Source organism: Sphaeramia orbicularis, chromosome 20 (assembly GCF_902148855.1).
Source record: "Sphaeramia orbicularis chromosome 20, fSphaOr1.1, whole genome shotgun sequence".
Classification (NCBI taxonomy): Eukaryota; Metazoa; Chordata; class Actinopteri; order Kurtiformes; family Apogonidae; genus Sphaeramia; species Sphaeramia orbicularis.
The window spans coordinates 2,085,100-2,109,406 of record NC_043976.1 but is presented as its reverse complement, the minus strand read 5'-3'; the positions used below and the strand labels follow the sequence as shown (position 1 = coordinate 2,109,406).

General features: G+C 42.7%; 1 protein-coding gene across 1 annotated transcript in view; it reads left to right on the top strand.

The window, feature by feature from the left end:
- cubn (cubilin (intrinsic factor-cobalamin receptor)) overlaps window positions 1–24,307 on the top strand; it is a 279,349-nt gene that overhangs the window by 130,765 nt on the left and 124,277 nt on the right. Inside the window, exons 58-65 of the mRNA XM_030123898.1 lie at window positions 1,543–1,672; window positions 3,805–4,022; window positions 6,407–6,606; window positions 8,645–8,807; window positions 18,062–18,270; window positions 18,488–18,632; window positions 21,584–21,765; window positions 23,422–23,587. Of these exons, the coding sequence (XP_029979758.1) occupies window positions 1,543–1,672; window positions 3,805–4,022; window positions 6,407–6,606; window positions 8,645–8,807; window positions 18,062–18,270; window positions 18,488–18,632; window positions 21,584–21,765; window positions 23,422–23,587 (1,413 nt within the window). The remainder of the gene's footprint in view (window positions 1–1,542; window positions 1,673–3,804; window positions 4,023–6,406; window positions 6,607–8,644; window positions 8,808–18,061; window positions 18,271–18,487; window positions 18,633–21,583; window positions 21,766–23,421; window positions 23,588–24,307) is intronic.

Sequence of the window (24,307 nt, the reverse complement as noted above, 5' to 3'; positions counted from 1 at the left end):
TTTTAGCCATCCTAATACACAGTACCTAGCATTAGCATTAGCATGAGCACACATTAGGAGCAGTGAGTTCCCATTGAGGGTACTGGGGACCAACTCCTCATCTACATCAGTACCTTGGTCAGGGTCACCAACGTGAGAATTAACTTCTAAGTATCTATTTTTAACCTATAAGTATCCATTTTTTCTTATACATACAAGTTTGTCACCTATATGTACCTGTTTTTAACCCATAAGTACCGGTTTTTAAACTATAAGTACCAGTTTTTAACCTATAAATACCCAATTTTAACTTGTATATACCTGTTTTTAACCCCTAAGTATGTGTTTTTAGCCTATAAGTACCACTTTTTTTTACCTGTAAATACCTGTTTTTAACCCATAACTACCAGTTTTTAACCTATAAATACCCATTTTTAACTTGTATATACCAGTTTTTCACCTATATATACCTGTTTTTAACCTACAAGTACCTGTTTTTAACCTGTAAGTACCAGTTTTTAACCTATAAGAACCTGTTTTTAACTTGTATATACCAATTTTCACCTATATATACTTGTTTGTAACCTATAACTATAGGTTTTTAACCAATAAGTACTTGTTTTTAACCTATGAGTACCTGTTTTTAACCTATAAGTACCTGTTTTAACCTATATACAGGGTGGGGAAGCAAAATTTACAATGAACATTTAGATGTTTTTTTCTCAGCAGGCACTACGTCAGTTGTTTTGAACCCAAACATATACTGATGTCATAATCATACCTAACACTATTATCCATACCTTTTCACAAACTTTTGCCCATATGAGTAATCAGGAAAGCAAACGTCAAAGAGTGTGTGATTTGCTGAATGCACTCGTCACACCAAAGGAGATTTCAGAAATAGTTGGAGTGTCTATAAAGACTGTTTATAATGGAAAGAAGAGAATGACTATGAGCAAAACTATTACCAGAAAGTCTGGAAGATACTATTAAAGAAGAATGGGAGAAGTTGTCACCCCAATATTTGAGGAACACTTGCGCAAGTTTCAGGAAGCGTGTGAAGGCAGTTATTGAGAAAGAAGGATTACACATAGAATAAAAACATTTTCTATTATGGACATTTTCTTGTGGCAAATAAATTCTCATGACTTTCAATAAACTAATTGGTCATACACTGTCTTTCAATCCCTGCCTCAAAATATTGTAAATTTTGCTTCCCCACCCTGTATACCTGTTTTTATCCTATAAGTACCTGTTTTTAACCTATAAGTACCATTTTTTTAACCTGTAACTACCTGTTTTAACCTATCTATACCTTTTTTTAACCTATAAGTACCATTTTTTTAACCTATAAGTACCTGTTTTAACCTATATATACCTGTTTTTATCCTATAAGTACCTGTTTTTAACCCTGTAAGTACCTGTTTTGCTGTGTATTTAAGCTCAGGTTTTTATTGCTTGTTTATGCATGATTTATATAGTATGGATTCCAGTTCAAAATGAATTATTCGTACAGTAAACCTGTGTGTGTGTGTGTGTGTGTGTGTGTGTGTGTGTCCTCAGCCTGTGGTGGTTTCTTCAACAGCAGTGCCGGTACCGTCCAGAGTCCAGCTCTGTCCATGACCAACTACCACCACAACATTAACTGTACCTACCACATCATGGTCCGGGCCAACACAGTGGTCGACCTTAAGTAAGAGTGCACTGAAAAACTCAGCTGAGCTGGCCCCGTCTCACCTCACCTCACCTCACCTCACACACTGTTAAAACACATTCTCCTTGTTGACATGTGAAAGCTTTAATATTATAATGTGATAAATGGGCGGGGTCAAGGGTGTCCCAGATGGACCGCCCACTGCTGTTTGATTCATAACTTTTGAACCAGTTTAACACAAATATTCCACAGAATTGTAAAGGTCTAAATGCATCTGAAACAGACTCAAAGGAAAGAAGACATTTAGTTTAAATGTTTTTACATGAAAAATATCTACAACTACTGCGTCACAGATGGACAAAAAATTAACATCTATTTTTTTCCAGAATTCCAAAGTTCTCCAAAGTGAAGTTCCTCTGACATTTTCCTCCTCAAATGTATTCAGTGTAAACCTTAAACCCTCTATTTTACAACCCAGTAATTAGAGGAAAAAAATATGTGATCAAACCTAAATAGAAAGAGTTTAGACAAATGTCAGCGTCACAGATGGAAAACAAAAGGAAATATCAAATTAAACAGTTTTATTTCAATTATCCATATCATATACATTTATTTACAATATTTACAACATACAAATAATATTAACAGTATATTCAAATGTATTTTGCATAGATATATGCATTTATTAATTTTAAACACTATCTGTTTAGAATATGACATAAATATTATAATAGTCAAATATCAGTGTATTTGGAATAAATGTAGTTTATTTATAGAGTTTATAAAATGAACCCAGAATGACGACACTAAACTGGGTCACTGTACAAACATTCACACTCACAAAACTACTCACACTTTTTCTCATTTCAAAATGCATTTTCCTGAAAATATAAGTAATTACCTACAAAAATATCAGTTTGGTGTAGATTATTGTAATTAGACTTTTTGGAGCAGATGTGAACCTTCCTTTGACTTCACCCTGATGCTTATTTTATTCAAATGTAAAGGCTATATCACATGTGTCTGGAGACTTTTTTTCTGTTCCTGAGCTGCCAGGAACACATGTCTGTATAAAACAACTACTGTTACTAATAAATATGAACTTGTTTCAAATAAACAAAGCAATTGTCAAAAGAAAATAACGAGTTAAGGAAGATTTCATAAAATATAGAATGTACTCTTTAATTTGCTTTGAACATCCACTATATGGACCCCAGTCTGTGGACCCGTTGAATCCAGGTGTTTGTTTTCTAACAGGGGTCTGGGATCCAAAACAATAAGGACTAATGTCAGAATAGAGTTTTATATTATGGGATACATATCAGTGCATTGGGTAGTTTGGTTTGTTTCACTGATTTATTTTTTATCCATGACTCTGATTTTAAATGGTCTTCCTCTAAATGTCTCTAATATTTGTTCTGTTCTGACTGTAAATAATAGTTTCCATCTACTGTCATCACATCTGACTGAGGCAGAAAAATCTACCATTAAACTAGAGTGAAATATTGATGTTTCTAAACTATATGGACATAAATATGTGGACACATCATGTCTGCAGCTGTCAGATGTCCTGTTCAGGAGGATCTGAGAGAAAAATACCAATATTTCTGTAGAGTTAAAGATAAAACATAAAAAGCAAACAAATAAACAAAAAAAAAAAAAAACAATGTTGAGAGAAATTCAGTCAAAACCATCTCTGAGGCATTTTGAAAGAAAAGATATATATATATATATATATATATATATATTTTTTTTTTTAAATATACTTTTATTTTTCCAGAAGGTTTTGTATGGGGAAAAGAAATAAAACAACAAGAACATTTAAAGAGTAGTGTACATAATTAAGTAAATTACCATAACAATATACAGGGAAATACATTTTCCTGAAGAAAAGAGAATCTATAAATAAAAAATAAAAGAACAAAGATTTACATGAAGTCTGGTCGTCTTAATAACAAAGATAATAATTGAACCCAAACTAACCGATGCACTGATATGTATCCTGTAATATCAAACTCTATTCTGACATTAGTCCTTATTATTTTGGATCCCAGACCCCTGTTAGAACAGAACCACCTGGATTCAACGTGTCCACAGACTTTTGTCCACATACTGTATCTATAGTCTTATCTGTGCTTTCTTTCAGACTCATAATTATTTCTTGATTCCAGGTTCAACACCTTCCACCTGGAGGCGTCGTCCTCTTGTCGCTATGATTTCGTGGCGGTCTATGACGGAGCAGACACCTCGGCTCCACTGTTGGGGAAGTTCTGTGGTGCGGCTCTTCCACCGGATCTGCGCTCTGGCACCAACCAGCTGTTCATCGTCTTCAGGACGGACGCCTCAGTGAATGGAATCGGCTGGAGGGCCACGTACAGCGAGACCCTCGGTACAGCAGCTGACTTTCTTTTCCCACAGCAACCGATCGAAGCCGTCAGACCAGTGGTTCCAACCTGTTTTGTCTCCTGACCCATTTTAACATCACACATTTCTGTCGACACAGACAGTCAAAACAGGGACATTTATTTGCTAAAATTAATTAGTTTTTGATCCTGTAGTAGTTTGCTATACTATGTTTCAAATAAAGGTTAATTTTACAGGACATTTAGTCGATATAACGTATATTTTTATGGACAGTAGGGGTGTGTATTGGCAAGGATACGATACAAATCACAATACTAGGATCACGATACGATATATCATGATATATCATGATACTGATAAAAAGGCAATTTTTTTGTTTGTTTCTTTTTTTAAATGATTATTTCCTGGAAGAATTGAATTACAGCAGAAATCTGCACAAATACTAAACACATTTTTATTTTATCACAACAGGATCTAATGTTCTATCACAAACTTTTCCTGTGTTCAAACTGAAATTCTGTTTTACAGACATTCCAGTTTCAGATCCTGTTCAAATGTTCAGATTCTATTAGTTCAGAACTAACATCAGAACAGGATTTGAGTTCAATCCAACAAAGGAACTAAAATTATTTAATAAAACAGTGTTAAATAATAATAAATAAAATATAAACATAAAAAACAAAAATGAACCTCCACAATATCTGAATTTGAATCAATACCTAGAAATATTGATACAGTCCTTTTTAATATCGATACAGTATTGTGAAATGAAATATCGCAATATATTGCAGAACAGATCTTTTCTTACAGCCCTAATGGACAGAGGCAGTAAATCCAGGTGTAGATTTCTGCACAAAGGGAGAATTGGATTTTCCTTGGTCAGGATCTGTCCAGTCAGTCCAGCTGTGATTTACAAGGAGGACAATTAATACTGAACAAACAAGAACTGAAACTATGAATTATGAAAGAGCTGCAGCATCTGAAACTGACCACAATGAACATTTGACACAGAAACAGAACCACAGTGCTGCAGTTTCACAACCACAGTTTGTCTGATATGGATTATGATTGGCTCTGTCAACTCAACACAGATTTTTTTATTAAGATTTTTTTCTTATTATTATAATCAATTACTAGAAATTCCAGGCGACCCCACGTGGGGTCGTGATCCCAAGGTTGAAAAACACTGCCTTACAGTCAGTAATAACAGTAATAGCATCAGTACAGGCAGGAATAGCAGAAAAGTGAAGACAAAAAATCAAGGCATAATGTTATTGAAAATTTACCCAACTCTAATTATAGACATAGACGGACTTTATCTGTGAGTACAGACTTTACATTAAGAATTAAATTTCGATACAGTCGGCTCAGCAGGCAGCAGCAATAAAAGAAAAACAGGCACTATATGGGTTCTTCTGTGAAACTGATTCTAAAAACAGGACACAGGACTAAAAATTCAACCCAGATGTAGATGAATGTTCTGAAGCAGGTTTGGAAACACTTTGGGTCCATTTGATAAAGAAATACTCACTGAGATAAAAGAGAAACTATTTTTCAGATAAAACACATTTTTATATTATTTTACATTATATTTAATACATAATCCACATGTAACACAGTCAAAAGGGCATGAAAATTACACACTACTATTTATTGAATATCTCTTTATTCTATCACAGATGCATTTTGGGAATTAAACTAATTATTCAAGGCAGAGTGTTTGACAAAAATGACCGCTGTTGAAAAATCACTGGTGATTTATGTGTTTAAATATTCAGGTTCTGTATGTAACACCAGTGGACACGATGGGTTCCACACCAAACCTGGAATGAGACTCAGACTGATGCCAAACCCACATGTGTGGATTAGAAAAACCACTAGGATCCACACAGTGAACACAGTGTCTGTATTTAGAGTCTATAGAAGAGCATTTACACACATGTTTACACATCTGATGCACTGACACCTAGGGAGATTTAATGTCTATATTTGGGTCCTATTTTTGGACCCAGTATTTGATTATAAGTTCTCTAATTATGGGATGGATCAGAGTACATGGATAATTGTTTTGCTTTTATCTGAGGTCATCATTAGGTCCATCCTGGGGGGAAATCTGTCTACATTTACTTTTGATTATTGGGTCCAAAAAGATGGAAAAGTGACAGATACTAAAATAAAGCCAGTTTCATGGAAGCAAAACACTATTAAGACACAAAATTAGAACATCAATTTGTACAATATGTGCTAGACCATATATTATCAATCTGATAATTAAATGAATATACAAACTCTATATAACCTGACATCTGTACAATAAAAACTCTGACTGGAGTAACTGTTCCAGTCACTCATCACTGTATGAAACTTTGGTAGATTTATGTTTCCTGTTTGTTTGTGGATGGTTTCCAGGTCCAGCTCAAGGATGCGGAGGCCACCTGTCCACGCCCATGGGCATGTTCGGGTCTCCAGATCCGAACCTGGACGGTCGCTATGAGCCCAGGATGCACTGCACGTGGACCATGGAGATGCCCGTCAACAGAGCCGTCAACCTGAGCTTCAGCTCCTTTGAACTGGAGCCGTCCTCTACCTGCCGCTACGACTACGTCAAGGTGAGCCACAGCAGGAACTGTCAGTGGATCTGGGATTATTCGTTTGGCTGGGGTTTTTTCTGTTTGTTTGTTTTTCACTTTTTCCTTTTTCTTGTCCCTTAATCTTTTTTGTTTTGTTTTGTTACCTCCACCAAGGAGGTTATGGTTTTGCCAGCGTTTGTCTGTGTGTCTGTCTGTGTGTCTGTGTGTGTGTCTGTGTGTGTGTCTGTGTGTGCGTCTGTGTGTGTGTCTGTGTGTCTGTGTGTGTGTGTGTGTGTGTCTGTCTGTGTGTGTGTGTGTGTGTGTCTGTCTGTCTGTCTGTCTATCTGTGTGTCTGTCTGTGTGTCTGTCTGTGTGTCTGTGTGTGTGTCTGTGTGTCTGTGTGTGTGTGTGTGTGTGTCTGTCTGTGTGTGTGTGTGTGTGTGTCTGTCTGTCTGTCTGTCTATCTGTGTGTCTGTCTGTGTGTGTCTGTCTGTCTGTGTGTGTGTGTGTCTGTCTGTGTGTGTGTGTGTGTGTGTGTGCGTGTGTGTGTGTGTGTGTGTGTGTGTGTGTGTGTGTGTGCAGTATAACTCAAACAGTTCTGCACAGGTTTATTTGAATATTTCAGTAAATGTTGATACTGTCACAAGGAACAGATGATTACATTTTGGTGGTGATGGGGGGGGGGGCTGATCTGCCTAGGTGGAGGTCTGCGCTCTCTGAGTGCTCTTCTAGTTTTTTCTGTTTTTTTTATTTTATCTTGCAGTATTATTGTTGTTAACGCTGTTTTGTTTGACTGTTGAATGTACTTAAGAAGGAAATATAAGGACTAATCACAGTTTTTGTGCTTGTAAATGGATAGTGTATGTCTGTTTGGAATGGGAGGACTCCAGGAAGAGGAGCTGATGTCCTGCATCAGCTAATGGGGGTCCTAATAAATGAATAAATCTTCTTTCTATAGTATTATTTAAAACCCTTTACTGACTTCTCACTTTTGTAAACTCACATCCTTTGACCCTTGTACTTATTAGACTGTCAGTTTGGTTTTCATTTCCTCTTCTGTCACCACCTGAATATGTCCAACCAGCACAAAATAAGCAGAAATAATCACACACACACACACACACACACACACACACACCTGTAAATAGCCCTCTGTTTGCACCCATCTTTGTTTTGCTTAAAGGTGGGGTGTGAGATGTTTTCCTGGAGCCTTTTTTACTAGATTGCTCAAAATCCCCTTCACACCCCCATTACAACCAATTAATTAATGCTCTAACACAAAACTAAAAAAGTTTGGTCACCTGTGGAACGGACAGGACTGAAAAAACACCATCCAATCATTTTAACCGACCCATTGAAATGATTGAACAGTGATATGTCTGTCAAACTCAACTGCCATTTGTCCCTCCCCCTCTGCTCATACCCCTCTTCGTGCATGAATCGTGCGTTCTCAGAGGCTCGGAGCACTTTTTTTTGTAATTATCTTTTTATTATTTTTTTCAGGCAGCATTGTCTTATCAGCATTTTGCATCGTATATATATAACTTATTTATATGTAAAGAAGATGTAGATGAACACCGAACATTTAAAGTGTGTAATATGAACCAAAGGTTTACATGGGTCTATATGTACGTTACTCTTCTCAAGTAAAATCAGCTGTTGATAGCGTCTTTGAGTACTTAGAAAAGTGCTATATAAAACCAATGTCTTATTATTATTATTATTATTATCATTGATAGCATCATAAAATCAACCCAGTTTTTCCAATAACTGGTGAATTTGTCTGAATTAAGCCTGACAGAGAAAGTCAGCTTCTCCATCCTGTAGATCTCACCTGTAACCTCGATCCAGTCCTCCATTTTAGGGACATCCTTTTTTAGCCACTTCCTAGTGATGGCTTTTTTACCTGCAGATGTAAACATTTTCCTAGTGTAATATTACCTTTTTCACTCTAAATCTTGACATGAAAATAAAGTTATAACATCCTAAATAGATAACACTTTTGAAAGGTAAGTTTAGCACTAATACTGGATTGAAGTGAATGTGAGTTTTTATCATAATGTGTTTTTGTTTGTAGGTTTATGACGGTGATAATATTCATTTTCCTCTGGTGGGGACGTTCTGTGGAAGCTCCGCCCCCGGTCACTACGTATCCAGTGGGAACTTCCTGACTGTTGTTTTCGTCACTGACAGCTCAGTACAGAAACGAGGCTTTAACGCCACCTACAGGGCTGTGCCAAGTAAGACCCCACCCAGTTTACCCAGCACACTCCACTGAGCTCCACCAGTTACAAACCAACACCTGAAAAGCTTTAGATCAGGGGTATCAAAACTGGCCCCCCAGAGAGGAATGTACTGGAAGAAATGCAAAGATTACACTGAAAATGCTAACAGTCGGGTTCCACATTCAGACCAACATGATCTAAAGTGGATCAGAGCCAGTAAAATAAGAACAGAATAACCTTTAAATAATGACAAATACAAATATTTACCAAAGGGGAGGCAAGGGGTATTAGTTTTACAGATTACAGATTTCTTTATTGTCATTTCACAGCACAGAGTACATCAAACAAGATTTCAATCGATGATTAGGGACATCAGGCCGCCACAACTGGTGCGCCACCACTGGTGCGCCACCACTGGTGCGCCACCACTGAACCCTTTTCTGTGAAATTTGCTGTGAAGAACAAGATAATGCAAAGCACAAACATAAGACGTCGTACAGTTTTCACACATCACACGTGGACACATGCTGATACTTTTTCCATGGATTTGGTAGGATGTGGGGGATTGGATGAAAAAAAAAACAGAGTTTGAGGGCAGATGGTTTGGAGTGGGGAGTGGGGAAAAAATGTAAGTAAGTAAATTTAATTTATAGAACACTTTCCACAGACAGAGTCACAAAGTGCTTTATCAAATCAAATCCAAATCAAATCAAATTTACAGAAACCAACAGAATCCTCCAGGAGTAAACACTAGTGACTGGTGACAGTGGAAGGAAACACTTCCTTTAACAGCAGGAACCTGGAGCAGAGCCAGACTCCTGAAGGATGGACGTCTGCCTGGACCAGCTGGGGTTAAAGAGAGAGAGTAAAGGAGGAGAAAAGAGAGAGCGATAGAGAGAGACTGGGGGAGAGGGGGGAGGTAGGGGGAGACACATGGAGTACATGTGACACTGTAAAGTAGCAACTTTACACTGCGAAAAACGAATAAAACTGTACAAATAAAATACAATTAGAATACCCACAGAACACGATAAAATACCATTAAAAACAGTTGAAAGTATGATGAATACATAAAGTGCAAATGTGTGTGTGTGTGTGTTGTGTGTGTGTTGTGTGTGTCCTTGGAAGACAGTGTTGCAGAGTAAGAGACACAGTGGGTCCATCTGTCCTTCAGTTGTTTCCAGTCGTATTATCAGTCCAGTCCTACTGTCGTCCTGACCGTGGAAGATGTTTGGACTGCAGGGGAGGAGATTAGAGGAGAATCCTGCTGCTTCCTTTAGCTCCCAGGAGAAACAATTTAGGCCATGGGGGAAACTGGATTTCTGCTTTAATTTAGTATAACTTACATTTTGTTCGACCTGGCCTCAGCATTTGTCACTTCTGAGCAGTGAGCACTTCTCTCCACAGTTCGTCCACTTTCTCCTTCAGTCCTGCAGTTTGACGGAGCCCCTCTCATTGGCTCTCAGCTCCTCTGCAGTCTGACCTGTGATGGAATCCAACTTCTGATACGAGTCCGCAGTCGGTCTGTCCAGGTTTGGCACACTGTCCCCCGACTGCGTCACCACCCGTTGGAATTCCTTCACATAGTCACTCACCGCTTCGAAGTGCTTCTTATTTTCCACCGACAGCAGCGGGGTCTGTTTGCGTGCTGCTGCCTGACCGATTTTGCGATAGATCAGGCCCATTCCCAGAACAATCAGAAGGTATCATAAATCCAAATAGGTAGATGTCTTCAACGTCCTCCACCGACAGAGCAGACAAACAGACCACCCTCCACTTGTCCCAAGCGTCCCGGGTGGATCTGGCTGCAACTGTTCCATCAGGGCATGTGGGCTCCCAGGGCATGTGGGCTCCCCAGGGCATGTGGGCTCCCCAGGGCATGTGGGCTCCCCAGGGCATGTGGGCTTCCCAGGGCATGTGGGGTCCACAGGGCATGTGGGGTCCACAGGGCATGTGGGCTCCCAGGGCAGGTGGGCTCCCCAGGGCAGGTGGGCTCCCAGGGCAGGTGGGCTCCCCAGGGCATGTGGGGTCCACAGGGCATGTGGGGTCCACAGGGCATGTGGGCTCCCCAGGGCAGGTGGGCTCCCCAGGGCAGGTGGGCTCCCCAGGGCCGTTCTTCCTGAGTGAAAAAATCTTGTCAATTGCGCTGAGTGACCAGTTGATCAATTCCATATTTGCTGTTCGAGAGCTCAACAAGCAGGGGATCCAAAAGTAAAGCAAGTCAGATGAGACACTGCGAGGCCAAGCAGAGTGGGGGGGCAGAAAAAAACAGCAGGACAGCTCAGAAAGCACGTCTGCTGTCTTCAAAGGACAAGTCAGGTTTGGTTCAGTTTACATTCTAGCAGCAAAAACTATTGGTTGAATTCAGACCAAACTGGGTTTATAGATTGCCAGTGACCCAGAATAGATGTGATTACATTTTGGGGAAAAATAAGTCAAAGTAAAAAAAAAAAAAAAAAAAAAGAAAATTTAAAAATCTTTTCTTTCCTCTCATTTACTCATAATGGGTGAAATTTCACGTCTATTAAAAACATCAATTTCATGTCAAAGTACTTCAAAGTTGGCACATACTTAGAGGTGATAGATACGACATCAGCACATGCATAGACATGATGACATCAGCTGGATCCATGACAAAATATGATGCAACATGTGCAAGGGGCGGGGCTTGTTGTGTCTGGAACCACTTGTTCTCTATGTTTTAGTGTAAAAAAAAAAAAGTTAAATCACATGAATCTGTTTACATTTACAAACTATCCTTTAACAAAAAATCTGAAGAACCTGAACAAATATGAACAACATGAAATGTCTGAAGGAAAATAAAGCCAATTTTAAATATATTCTGTTATGTTTTAGATGTTGTGTATTTGTAGATCCACTGTGATCTTATCTTATTAATTACAAAAACAACAACACTTAAGGTAAAACACTTTCACTGAAATCATCTTAGAGGTTTTATAATAAAAAAAGTGACCTTTTCAAACGCATTATTTTTATCCATACCTCAGTTTGTGTGAATCACATCATTACCTGCTTGTTGTTTTTTAGTTTTAATAAATAAACTATGGCCCAGCCCTGTGATGAACTGGAGACATGTCCAGGGTGGACCCCGCCTTCGTCCATAAGTAGCTGGGATAGGCTCCGCCCCCGTGACCTTAGTGAGGATAAAGGGGGTTAAATTATGAATATTAAAAAACAGATAACCTAAACTTGTAATGGGACTAGTACAAAGGCTGAACCCAAATGCAAGACCAGAACACAGATGACCAATTGAGAGTGTTTATTAAACACAATCACAGTAGGAAAAACACAGCACAAAATAGTTAACACGTCTGTGAAGGCGTGTGATACTGGACTCTTCGTCCGGGCTGTGAGCGGGGAATATGGATGGTCAGCACGGCCGAGCCAGAGGATTCCCGTCAACACCCCGACTAGGGCAAAACAGAGGGTAGTCAAAAAACAAGCCAGGTCATACACAGGAGGGCAATTCAGGAGGCAACGGGACATGAGGGAAAGGCTACTCACGGTCAGGGTCCAGGCGAGGGTCAAACACAAGGTAACACGTTGGAGGCTGAGGTAGTCAGGGAACAGGCAGAATCAGAAGTCGAAGTACGAACCAGGTCAGAACCAGACGAGCAGGCAGACGAGGAACAGGCAGGATCGGTGGTCGGAAGGCAAAACGGGTCAAAACGGGCAGACAGACTGACAGGTATCCAAAAACGCTGGTAAGTGAGCACACAAAGGTAGAACACAAACTGGCAAAGAAACAGGGGAAAACACAGGGTTTAAATACACAAGAGGGCGGGAAGACAATTGGACACAGGTGGAGATAATCAGGGAGGAGTCAGGTAATCAGGAGCAGGTGAAACAATCAAGGAGGGGAAGTAAAGACACCAGACATGACACAAGAGGGAAACTTAACAAAATAAAACAGGAAATGACAGAGAAAACAGAAAAGACAGACACAGTCTGGGAGCAGACATGACAGTACCCCCCCCTCTAGGGAACAGCACCGGACGGCCCAGGAACCTCCGGGTGGCAGCGATGAAAGTCCCGGATCAGGTCCGGGTCCAGCATGTAAGAGGCGGGCACCCAAGAACGCTCTTCAGGGCCGTATCCTTCCCAATCCACCAAGTATTGAAATCCTCTTCCCCGGCGACGGGCCGCTAGGAGCCGGCGTACAGTGTAGGCTGGGCCTCCATCAATGATCCGGGGTGGCGGTGGTGGCTGGGTGGGAGGAACTAACCGGCTCTCCTTAGCCGGTTTAACTTGACTCACGTGGAAGGTAGGATGAATCCTCATGGTCCTAGGTAGCTTCAGACGGACAGAGACAGGATTAATAATTTTTGAGATAGGAAATGGGCCCACGAACCTGGGTGCCAATTTGCGGCTCTCCACCCTCAAGGGAAGATGACGGGTTGACAGCCACACACGTTGGTCGCGCTGGTAGACCGGGGCTGGAGTCCTGTGCCGGTCCGCAGCTGCCTTGTAGACCCCCGAGGCCTTTAACAGAGCTTGTCTGGCGCGAATCCAAGTCCTCTTGCATCTCCTTATCAAGGCCAGAGCTGAGGGGACGCTGACGTCCTTCTCCAGGGCCGGGAACAGAGGAGGTTGATAACCACAAACTACATGAAAAGGAGACAGACCAGAAGAAGCACAGGGCAGCGAGTTGTGGGCATATTCAACCCAGATCAGCTGGCGGCTCCATGAAGCAGGGTTGTGAGAGGCCAAAACTCTAAGACCGGCCTCCAGCACCTGATTGAGCCGCTCAGTCTGACCGTTGGACTGTGGGTGATAGCCCGAGGACAGACTAACAGACGCCCCAATAAGGGAACAAAAAGCACGCCAAAAACGTGTGACAAACTGAGGACCTCTGTCCGAAACAATGTCTCTGGGAAAACCATGTAATCGACAGACATGATATAACATGGCCTCTGCTGTCTCCTTAGCAGAGGGGAGCTTAGGTAGTGGAACAAAGTGAGCCATCTTCGAAAAACGGTCTACAATGGTCAACACAGTGGTATTTCCATCAGACGGGGGCAGCCCCGTCACAAAGTCTAGTGACACATTAGACCAGGGTCTACTGGGAACAGGTAGAGGGTGTAATTGACCAACCGGAGGTTTATTGGAGGTCTTACACGCAGCACAGACGGGACAGGCAGCAACATACTCCGCCACTTCTTTCTCCAAAGCAGGCCACCAGAAGCGCCGTTTAATAACGAACGCAGTCCGCTGAACTCCCGGGTGACATGTCAGCCTGGATGTGTGAGCCCAGTGGATGACCTGTGGGCGGAAGTGATCAGGGACAAACAGACGGTCTGGCGGAACGCCAGCCGGGATATCACAGTCTTGTAAAGCATCAATAACAGATTTCTCAATCTCCCACTGCACCGCCCCCACCACACAGGTCTCAGGGAGGATAGGTCCTGGTTCAGAATCAGAGTTGACGGGCATAAAGAGTCTGGACAGAGCGTCAGGTTTCACATTTTTAGAACCAGGCCGATATGACAGTGAAAAGTTGAATCGTGTAAAGAACAGAGCCCACCTGGCCTGACGGGAGTTGAGTCTCTTTGCAGACCGCAGATACTCTAGGTTTTTGTGATCCGTCCAGATCATGAATGGTATTTCGGTTCCCTCCAGCCAGTGGCGCCATTCCTCCAGGGCCACCTTGATGGCTAGCAACTCCCTGTTGCCGATGTCATAATTACTCTCTGCTTTCGACAGTCTCCTGGAGAGGAAAGCGCACGGGTGAAGTCTGTTGTCCTTTGGGGAGCATTGCGAAATGACTGCCCCGACCCCCAGATCAGAGGCGTCCACCTCCACAACGAACTGACGAGCTGGATCCGGAACCGACAGAATGGGGGCCGAGGTGAACGCCCTCTTCAGCTTCACAAACGCTGCGTCAGCTTCGGGATTCCATCTGAAAACGGACTTGGGAGAGGTTAGAACATGCAAAGGGGCAGCCACACTGCTGAACCCCCTAATGAACTTCCTGTAGAAATTAGCAAATCCAAGGAACCTCTGGACATCCTTACGACTGGTGGGCGTGGGCCAATCCCTGACAGCACTGACCTTGTCTGGGTCCATCTGGACACTCTCCTCCGCGATGATGAAACCCAGAAAGGAAACAGACGGGCGGTGAAACTCACACTTCTCAGCTTTTACAAACAGTTGGTTTTGGAGAAGTCTTTGGAGCACCTGGTGGACATGCTGGACATGTGACCTCTCATCCGGAGAAAACATAAGAATGTCATCCAGATACACAAATAAAAAAAACATTGAGCATGTCACGTAACACATCATTGACTAATGCTTGAAAAACAGCGGGGGCGTTAGTGAGACCAAACGGCATCACTAAGTACTCATAGTGTCCACTGGGGGTGTTAAAGGCAGTCTTCCACTCGTCCCCTTCTCTGATTCTCACCAAGTGATATGCATTACGGAGGTCTAACTTGGTGAATACTTTGGCCCCGTGTAACAGTTCGAAGGCTGAAGACATGAGGGGTAACGGATATCTATTACGGATGGTAATGTCATTAAGGCCACGATAGTCACTACAAGGGCGTAGCGTCTTATCCTTCTTGTTGACGAAGAAAAACCCTGCCCCGGCTGGAGATGAGGATGGTCGAATCAGGCTGGCCGCCAGGGACTCATCAATATACTTTTTCATTGCGGCCGTCTCTGGGCCAGACAGAGAATACAGCCTCCCCTTAGGGGGGCAGGTACCAGGACGCAAATCAATGGCACAGTCATACGGTCTGTGAGGGGGCAGCGCAGTAGCGCGTGACTTATTAAATACCTCCTTAAGGTCGTGATAACACTCTGGTACCTTACTAAGAGCAGGGAACACCGTCTCCTGCTCCTCCGGAGAAATGACAGGAGCCACAGTGACTTGGACTGGCTTGGACGGAGGGTCAGGATCCCGGACCCCCTCACGACAGGAACCACACCCCTCTCCCCAAGCTTGGACCTCCCCCGTTTGCCAGTTAATACAGGGGTTATGGAAAGAAAGCCAGGGGTGACCTAATATGAGAGGGTGAGAGTCAGAACGATAAACATGAAAACTGATTTCCTCAGAGTGACCATCTTTGAACTGGACAGTAACTGGTTGAGTCCGTTGAGTCACTCTACAGATAATGTGATTGTCTAAAGCCCGCGCCTCCAGGGGCTTCAGAACCGGGAGCAGACTGAGGTGGAGCTGCTTAACTAATTCTTCGTCCATAAGATTAGCGTCTGACCCGGAGTCTATCAGGACTGGAAGCTGCAGAGACACAGAGTTAGAGCACACACAGACCAAGGGCTGAACACGAGAGGCGCTGGACACACAGAACGTTCTGCTCAAAAGAGAGTCCTCACCTGCCGTCATTCTAGGCTTCACTGGGCAGTTGCTGACTCGGTGCCCCTCCTGACCACAGTAAAGACACAGACCAGCCACCAGACGGCGTTGACACTCCTCTGCTGACAGACGAGTCCGACCCACTTGCATCGGTTCCACCTTCGAACCCCCGCTGGACTCCGGTACTGGGTGAAGGGGTTCTGAGTGGGGCTTACTCACGGAGGGCTGGCGGTTCCATGATGGTTCTGGCTGCCAAAACGCCGACTGGTCAGAGACCCGAATAGCTGCCTCGATGACCTCATCCAGTGAATGGAGTTCCTGCCGGAGCGCCATCTCACAACCGATAGTGCGGTTAAGACCGCTCTGAAACGCAGAGATCAGAGACTTCTTGTTCCATTCATATTCTGCTGCCAACGAAAGAAACTCACTGACATACTGCCTAATGGGGCGATCTCCCTGCCTCAGCCTCGTAAGTCTTTGACCGGCCTGTGGTCCACGGATAGGATGGTCATAAATCCTTTTTAGCTCAGCCATCAAACCCGAGGCTGACTGAGTGATGGGAGACCCTTGTTCATAGGCTGCGTTGAAAAGGCTTAAAGGAGGGCCTTCCAACAGGCTAGCAATATATGCAACCTTAGCTGACTCATTAGCAAAACGGCGGGGCTGGGAATCAAAAATGAGCTGCAGTTGTGTACAAAAATTATGGCAAGTATCAGGGTTACCTGTGTACTTAGATGGAGGTGGGATGTTAGGTTCCTCCAAGGCTTTAACGGGTGAGACAGAGTTAATATTCTCGACTGGCGGGACCGGAGCAGAAGCCTGGTTACCAGAATACTGGGAAAACTGAACGGACAGCTGATTCATCTTATCCATTAGGGAGTGCAAAATCTGTTCATGTCCCCCTAAGCGTTGCCCCTGGGACCGAACTGCCTCCTGGACCTGGTCTAGGTCTGCTGGGTTCATCTTATTGGCCAGTTTGTACTGTAATGGGACTAGTACAAAGGCTGAACCCAAATGCAAGACCAGAACACAGATGACCAATTGAGAGTGTTTATTAAACACAATCACAGTAGTAAAAACACAGCACAAAATAGTTAACACGTCTGTGAAGGCGTGTGATTCTGGACTCTTCGTCCGGGCTGTGAGCGGGGAATATGGATGGTCAGCACGGCCGAGCCGGAGGATTCCCGTCAACACCCCGACTAGGGCAAAACAGAGGATAGTCAAAAAACAAGCCAGGTCATACACAGGAGGGCAATTCAGGAGGCAACGGGACATGAGGGAAAGGCTACTCACGGTCAGGGTCCAGGCGAGGGTCAAACACAAGGTAACACGTTGGAGGCTGAGGTAATCAGGGAACAGGCAGAATCAGAGGTCGATGTACAAACCAGGTCAGAACCAGACGAGCAGGCAGACAAGGAACAGGCAGAATCCGTGGTCGGAAGGCAAAACGGGTCAAAACGGGCAGACAGACTGACAGGTATCCAAAAACACTGGTAAGTGAGCACACAAAGGTAGAACACAAACTGGCAAAGAAACAGGGGAAAACACAGGGTTTAAATACACAAGAGGGAGGGAAGACAATAGGACACAGGTGGAGACAATCAGGGAGGAGTCAGGTAATCAGGAGTAGGTGAAACAATCAAGGAGGGGAAGTAAAGACACCAGACATGACACAAGAGGGAAACTTAACAAAATAAAACAGGAAATGACAGAGAAAACAGAAAAGACAGACACAGTCTGGGAGCAGACATGACAAAACCAGCCACTCCACTGTAGATGCCTTTACCCTCATACTGGCTTTTAAAGTGAAAAACTAATTGTTGCGATAAAAACTGAATCAGTAGTCTGTGGACTCCAGTTACAGTCAGAACCAGCCTGGTTGTGGTGTTCTCCATTTAGTGTTTTTTCCCATGTGTCTTCCGCCCATCAGGGGTCTGCGGTGGGACTCTGAACGCCACCGACGCGGTCCAGACCCTGACCTCGCCGTACTTCCCCCTGGCCTATCCTCCGTTCACTTCCTGTCTCTGGATCCTGGACGCTCCGGTCCAGGAAACCGTCAAAGTGTCTGTGCAGACGTTTGTTCTGCAGCCGAGTCAGAGCTGTTCTACAGACTACCTGGAGATGAAGGACTGGCCTCTGGTGGGTCCAGACCGACACATACATATGTCCTACCTGTTTTCACTGTTTGTCTGTACTGTGTTCTTTCCTTCAGCCTCATTATATTTCTAATATGTGCGCATCTAATGTAATCCAACCCCTTTAACTAAGTGCAGATTTGACAGATTGGACAAACTGAGGCTCATCGAAGTCTCCGCACATGCAGTTGTTCTGTTGTGAATCAGATGCTTTTTTTCAGGGGGACTACGGACAGTCTCATAAGTTCTGTCCATCTGACGGACGTCCACCAGACTTCTACAGCTACGGCAGGACCGTCCTTCTGTATTTCAAATCTCAGACCTACATGGAAGGAAACGGCCTCAGTTTCACATATCAAATAGCTGGTACGTAAATCTGTTTGGAACTAGTAACCAGTGATTGGATCCAACCTGCTGTGAATCCACCGTCCACTGTCCTTCCATCTCTGATCCAGTAAAGGGCTAACATGTCAAATAACAGAAATACTGTCCTTGGACACCAGATCTCATCAGTTCATCCTTGAGTACAAATGAATGTTTGTGCCAGATTGTAAAATAAATAAATAAAAAATAGTGTTATAGTGACCTTTAACCTTGTAGAACCTGAACCATTAAATCATTGACATAAAATTCCAGTTCTTTGAAACTGGAGCCTTTATTGGTCCTTCTGAACAATCATAAGAAACACTTTTCAAATATCAATTTCTATGTATGAGTTTAAATTTTGTATCATATTTGATACATCAGGTCTCAGTGCTCAAATATTATTTTTGAACAAACAAAACCATAATCTAACACATACATGTCTAACACATAGGTAATTCCTTTTCTAAATGTTCCCAGTTCTTCCTCACTAGTGTCAGTCTTGTAGTGTCACTAAAGGCCTGTGGTGAATGAACTCCTCCCCCTGGTGGATTATCTGTGTATTACATGGATCTAATTGTATACATCAGGTTTTTCCAGACAAATATCACACTGATCATGTAAAGGGCTTCAAAACTTATGGATCAAATATGAAACGTTTGGCGTTAAAGGGTTAACCTTTGACCTCCGGACACCGATAAGAGGAGACATTAACGCAAAACAGCATCAGTGGGTTTTAACAGTTCAGTTTCCCTCTGCACCAGACAGTCTGATGAAGATTAATGATGTGAGCTGAGGTTAAGAGGAGGAGGAGGAGGAGAGAGGAGGAGGAGGAGGAGGGGGAGGAGGTAGGCGGAGGAGGAGGAGGAGAGAAGAGGGGGGAGAGGAGGAGGAGGAGAGAAGAGGAGGAGGAGGAGGGGGAGGGAGGGGAGGGGGAGGAGGAAGGAGGAGGGGGAGGAGGTAGGAGGAGGAGGAGAGAAGAGGAGGAGGAGGAGGGGGAGGGAGGGGAGGGGGAGGAGGAAGGAGGAGGGGGAGGAGGTAGGAGGAGGAGGAGACGAGGGGGGAGAGGAGGGGGAGGAGGAAGGAGGAGGGGGAGGAGAGAAGAGGAGGAGGAGGGAGAGGAGGGAGAGGAGGGGGAGGAGGAAGGAGGAGGTAGGAGGAGGAGAGAAGAGGGGAGAGAGGAGGAGGAGGAGGAGGAGGAGGAGGAGGAGGAGGAGACAAGGGGGGAGAGGAGGGGGAGGAGGTAGGAGGAGGAGGAGAGAAGAGGAGGAGGAGGAGGGGGAGGGAGGGGAGGGGGAGGAGGAAGGAGGAGGGGGAGGAGGTAGGAGGAGGAGGAGACGAGGGGGGAGAGGAGGGGGAGGAGGAAGGAGGAGGGGGAGGAGAGAAGAGGAGGAGGAGGGGGAGGAGGAAGGAGGAGGTAGGAGGAGGAGAGAAGAGGGGGGAGAGGAGGAGGAGGAGGAGGAGGAGGAGGAGACAAGGGGGGAGAGGAGGGGGAGGAGGAAGGAGGAGGGGGAGGAGAGAAGAGGAGGAGGAGGGAGAGGAGGGGGAGGAGGTAGGAGGAGGAGGAGAGAAGAGGGGGGGAGGAGGAGGAGTAGAGAAGAGGAGGAGGGGGAGGGAGGGGAGGGAGAGGAGGGGGAGGAGGAAGGAGGAGGAGGAGAAATGAGGAGGGAGAGGAGGAAGGAGGAGGAGGAGGAGAGAAGAGGAGGGGGAGTAGGTGATGAGTGACAGGTTTAATATTTTTGTACTAAAATAAAAGATAAATAAAGATAGACAGTAAATAATATAATATAATGCAATTCAATGGAAGATAAATATGATAATATAGTGGCCTGTGTGTGCGTGTGTGTGTGTGTGTGTATGTGTACACTGCTACAGTTTGTCAGACTTGTGTATTTTTGGTCACTGAACAGACTCGTGTCAGCTGATCGGACCAATATTTTTGTTCGATATTCGTCCTGTTTAATACGACATCCTCCAGTCACGTTGCTATGTCCAGAGCTCTTTAGCGGTGACTGCTGGACAGATGTGGTACAACATGAACAAATACACAACAGCAGAAGAACGACCACATCTAGAACCTGTGGATCCACACGGGTCACCACACTAGTATAATTTAATACAGTCCTATTCAATGGAATCTAAATATAATATAATATAAATGTTAGATAATAACACTGGTCACTTTTCCATTGAGCCTCAAATTGCGTGAATACAACTTGCACATTAAAATTTGCAGAATGGAAAAAAGACAATTTTGCCAAAACTCTCATTTTTTAATTAAAAGTTTTTGCGCTGGCAAGAGGTGGTTTTTCAGGTTTAGTGCAAATTTATGTATTTATTTATTTAGAACATGCAGAGAAACAAAATAAAACAAAACGAAGCAAATTAAGACAAAACAAAATAACATTTAAATGAACAGAATCTATCTTCAAGTACGTGCAAGTCTGAATTTTGCATGGTCAAAAAGGAGTAGGCATGGTAATGGTGTATCCCACAAAACTGCAACGGAAAGACCTTTTTCTGCAACTAGAGTCAAATTAAAAAAAAAAAAACAGATGTTGAACGTTACAACAAGAGAAGACGAAGAGTTTAGAAGAAACGTGTGTCAGTTTGTGTGGACACACCAGGAAACTGAATCATTGTAGAACTGAGTAGGAGATAGAGGGGGAATATGTAATAATAATGAATATATCTGTAAATCAACACCATATTTATGGTCATGTTTATGGAATGACTTCTCGTGTCATCTCACGATAATAAATAAACAAATCATTGCATTTGTGATTTAATGGAAAAACCGACTTTACACACTTCTGTTTTTTCAACATGTAGTAAATGTGGGTAAAGGTTTACACAGATGTCCAGTGGAACAGCCGCTGTAGTTTACCTTTTCATCAGTAACTAAATAATAATAAAGGACGTGCCTGGGCTGTACTGTCTGCTGTGTTTTACAGGCTGTAGTCGGACGTACGAACAGGATTATGGGTACTTGAAGAGTCCGGGTTGGCCTGACATCTACCCACACAACATGGACTGCACCATCGTCCTCAGAGCCCCACAGAACAGCTACATTTCCTTCTTCTTCAACAACTTTAATGTGGAGAGTCACAGCAGCTGCAGTTTTGACTATTTGGAGGTAAATGTGCACACGCTGACCCACACATGAACCCCCCAGGGTCCAGGGGAGCACATTCTACACACTGAGCACTTCATCTTATTAAAACTTATTATTATTCACAAGTTATTTTAGGTCAGAATTCAACAGTTGGTCATTTTTGCCTGATTTTGAAATTCTGACCTATCCACTCATATTGATTGATTGATTGATTTAGTGATTTATTCTGCACATGTGATGAAATTGAACACATATGCGAACAAGCGAAACATGCATAATAATACAAATATCAACAATCATAATAATCTCAGACTGAAGAACAGCACAATACTTCCATTTACATTTACCCGAAAGCGCATTTGACCAATAACAAATATATATAAAAGAAATGTGTTAATAATGCATATTAACCACTGTTGGTGTTAATTATTGACATATGTCAGGCTGTAAAAATCCAAAAATAATTAATCTAATTTTTATGTAGTATATTGGAAAAAAATATGGTTTTTGTGTTTTTTACATAAAAAAAATAGGGTTTGTTTCCATTCCAAACCATTTAAAGCAGGAGTGTCCAAGTCCTTTGAGTTCAGAGGCCACATACAGTCGAATAAAACCTCACCCAGTTCACAGCAATTAAGTAATAACAGTAAAAACAAAAGCACTCACAGAGCGCACACCTCCGCCAAGGCAGACCTGCCCCCCCGATCACCACCAAAATTTGATCATTTCTTCCTTGTGCCAGTATCAACATTTCCTGAAAATCCATCAATAACTTTTTTGAGTTATCCTGCTAACAAACAAACAAACAAACACGCAAACAAACAAAGCAAAGCAATCTCAGGACCTCCTGGTGAAGGTTAAAAGTACAACTACATGATGGAAACGTGTGTATCTACAACTTATCCTTTAAAAAAATAAGCTTTTTTTAAATTTTTTTTTGGTTTTTTGAATTTTTTTTTATATTATGATTATTAATATTACTGTGTGTGTGTGTGTAGATATATACGAGGCATTTCTATATAATTTTCCTTTTCTTATTTCCTACAAGTGTGATTGGCTGGTTAATATGGTTAATATTATTATCCATTTACTTATTTACTTTATTTATATTCCTTTTTTTCGCGTGTGTGTTTCATGGACACGCCCACAATCATTTATACATGTAGATAAATGTGAGTGTGTGTAAGTAAATGTAAACATGTTTGTTTACGTTTATAATCTTTATTTCTATTCATGTTCTTGTTCTATAAAGCAGGACGACCATGAAAAGCACTGACTTTCACAAATTCCTCCTCTGTTCTATATTCCACTGGAAACTCTACATTTATGATGATATTCATCCAACAACGATTCACAATCTACCTTTTGTTTTCTTTTTTTTTCTTTCAGTGAGATGGTTCTGCATTTGTGGGCATTTGTTTGTAATGCAGTGAAATAAGATACTTAAGAACCGTCTGTGTTCACAAATGAGACTGCGTACATGTGTGAATCGAGAGCGCGATCTTTTAGCGGTTCATCGTGCAGCCTGAACTGACACTGTGTTCTAAATGTTTGTGTTGGGAAATCTCAAAAATGAAACTTTAAAATCTAAGTTAAAAAACAGAACAAAACATGACAATTATTGAGTGTTTGGTGTTTTTGTGCTTAAGTAAATCCCATCTTTCTGTGGTTCTTCAGGTTCGTAACGGCAGCACAGCAGATTCCCCGCTGTTAGGGAAGTTCTGTGGCAGCGCCCTGCCCCACCCCATCTTCCCCCAGTCCAACCTGCTGTATTTACGCTTCAAGAGCGACTTCAGCCAGGCCTTGGACGGCTTCGACGCCACGTGGACGTCCTCACCTCAAGGTCAGAGATGAAGGATCTGTACGACACACCGACAAATATCAACATACGTTGCATTATGGAACAGTCACGTCATTGTAGTGTTCCATAATTCTATCAGGGTCAGAACACTGTATGTGTTACAGTCCAGGGTTCTAAGGGTTTTGGATTTTTCATTATAGTTTAGTTTTATTTAGTTTGGACCTTTTTTTTTCAATTACAGTTCAGTTTTAAGTAGTTTTTAGAGCAGGTTTGCTAGTTTTTATTAGAGATGCACCGATACCACTTATTTCCAGACCAAGTATGAGTACGAGTACTTCCATTTGAGTACTTGCCAATACCAAGTACTGATATGAGTACTCAGTAATCCCATTCCAGTTGTTAGTTCCTTTTGTAAATGTGCTTTATTGTCACTGTCATTAGTCTGACTGGAACAAAGTGCTGCTACTGACATTTAATGTGTTGGAATGTATTTTTGGTGACTGAACAGTCAGCTGATCAGACCAATATTTTGTTAGATATTAGTCATTTTTAATACAATATCCTACAGTTACGTTGCTATGTCCAGAGCTCTTTGGCGGTGACTGCTGGACAGATGTGGTACAACATGAACGAATACACAACAGCAGAAGAGCGACCACATCTAGAACCTGTGGATCCACACAGTTCAACACACCAGTACATATATAAAGCTCTGGATATACACACACATATATATATACAGGGTTATTCAAAGAGAATGAA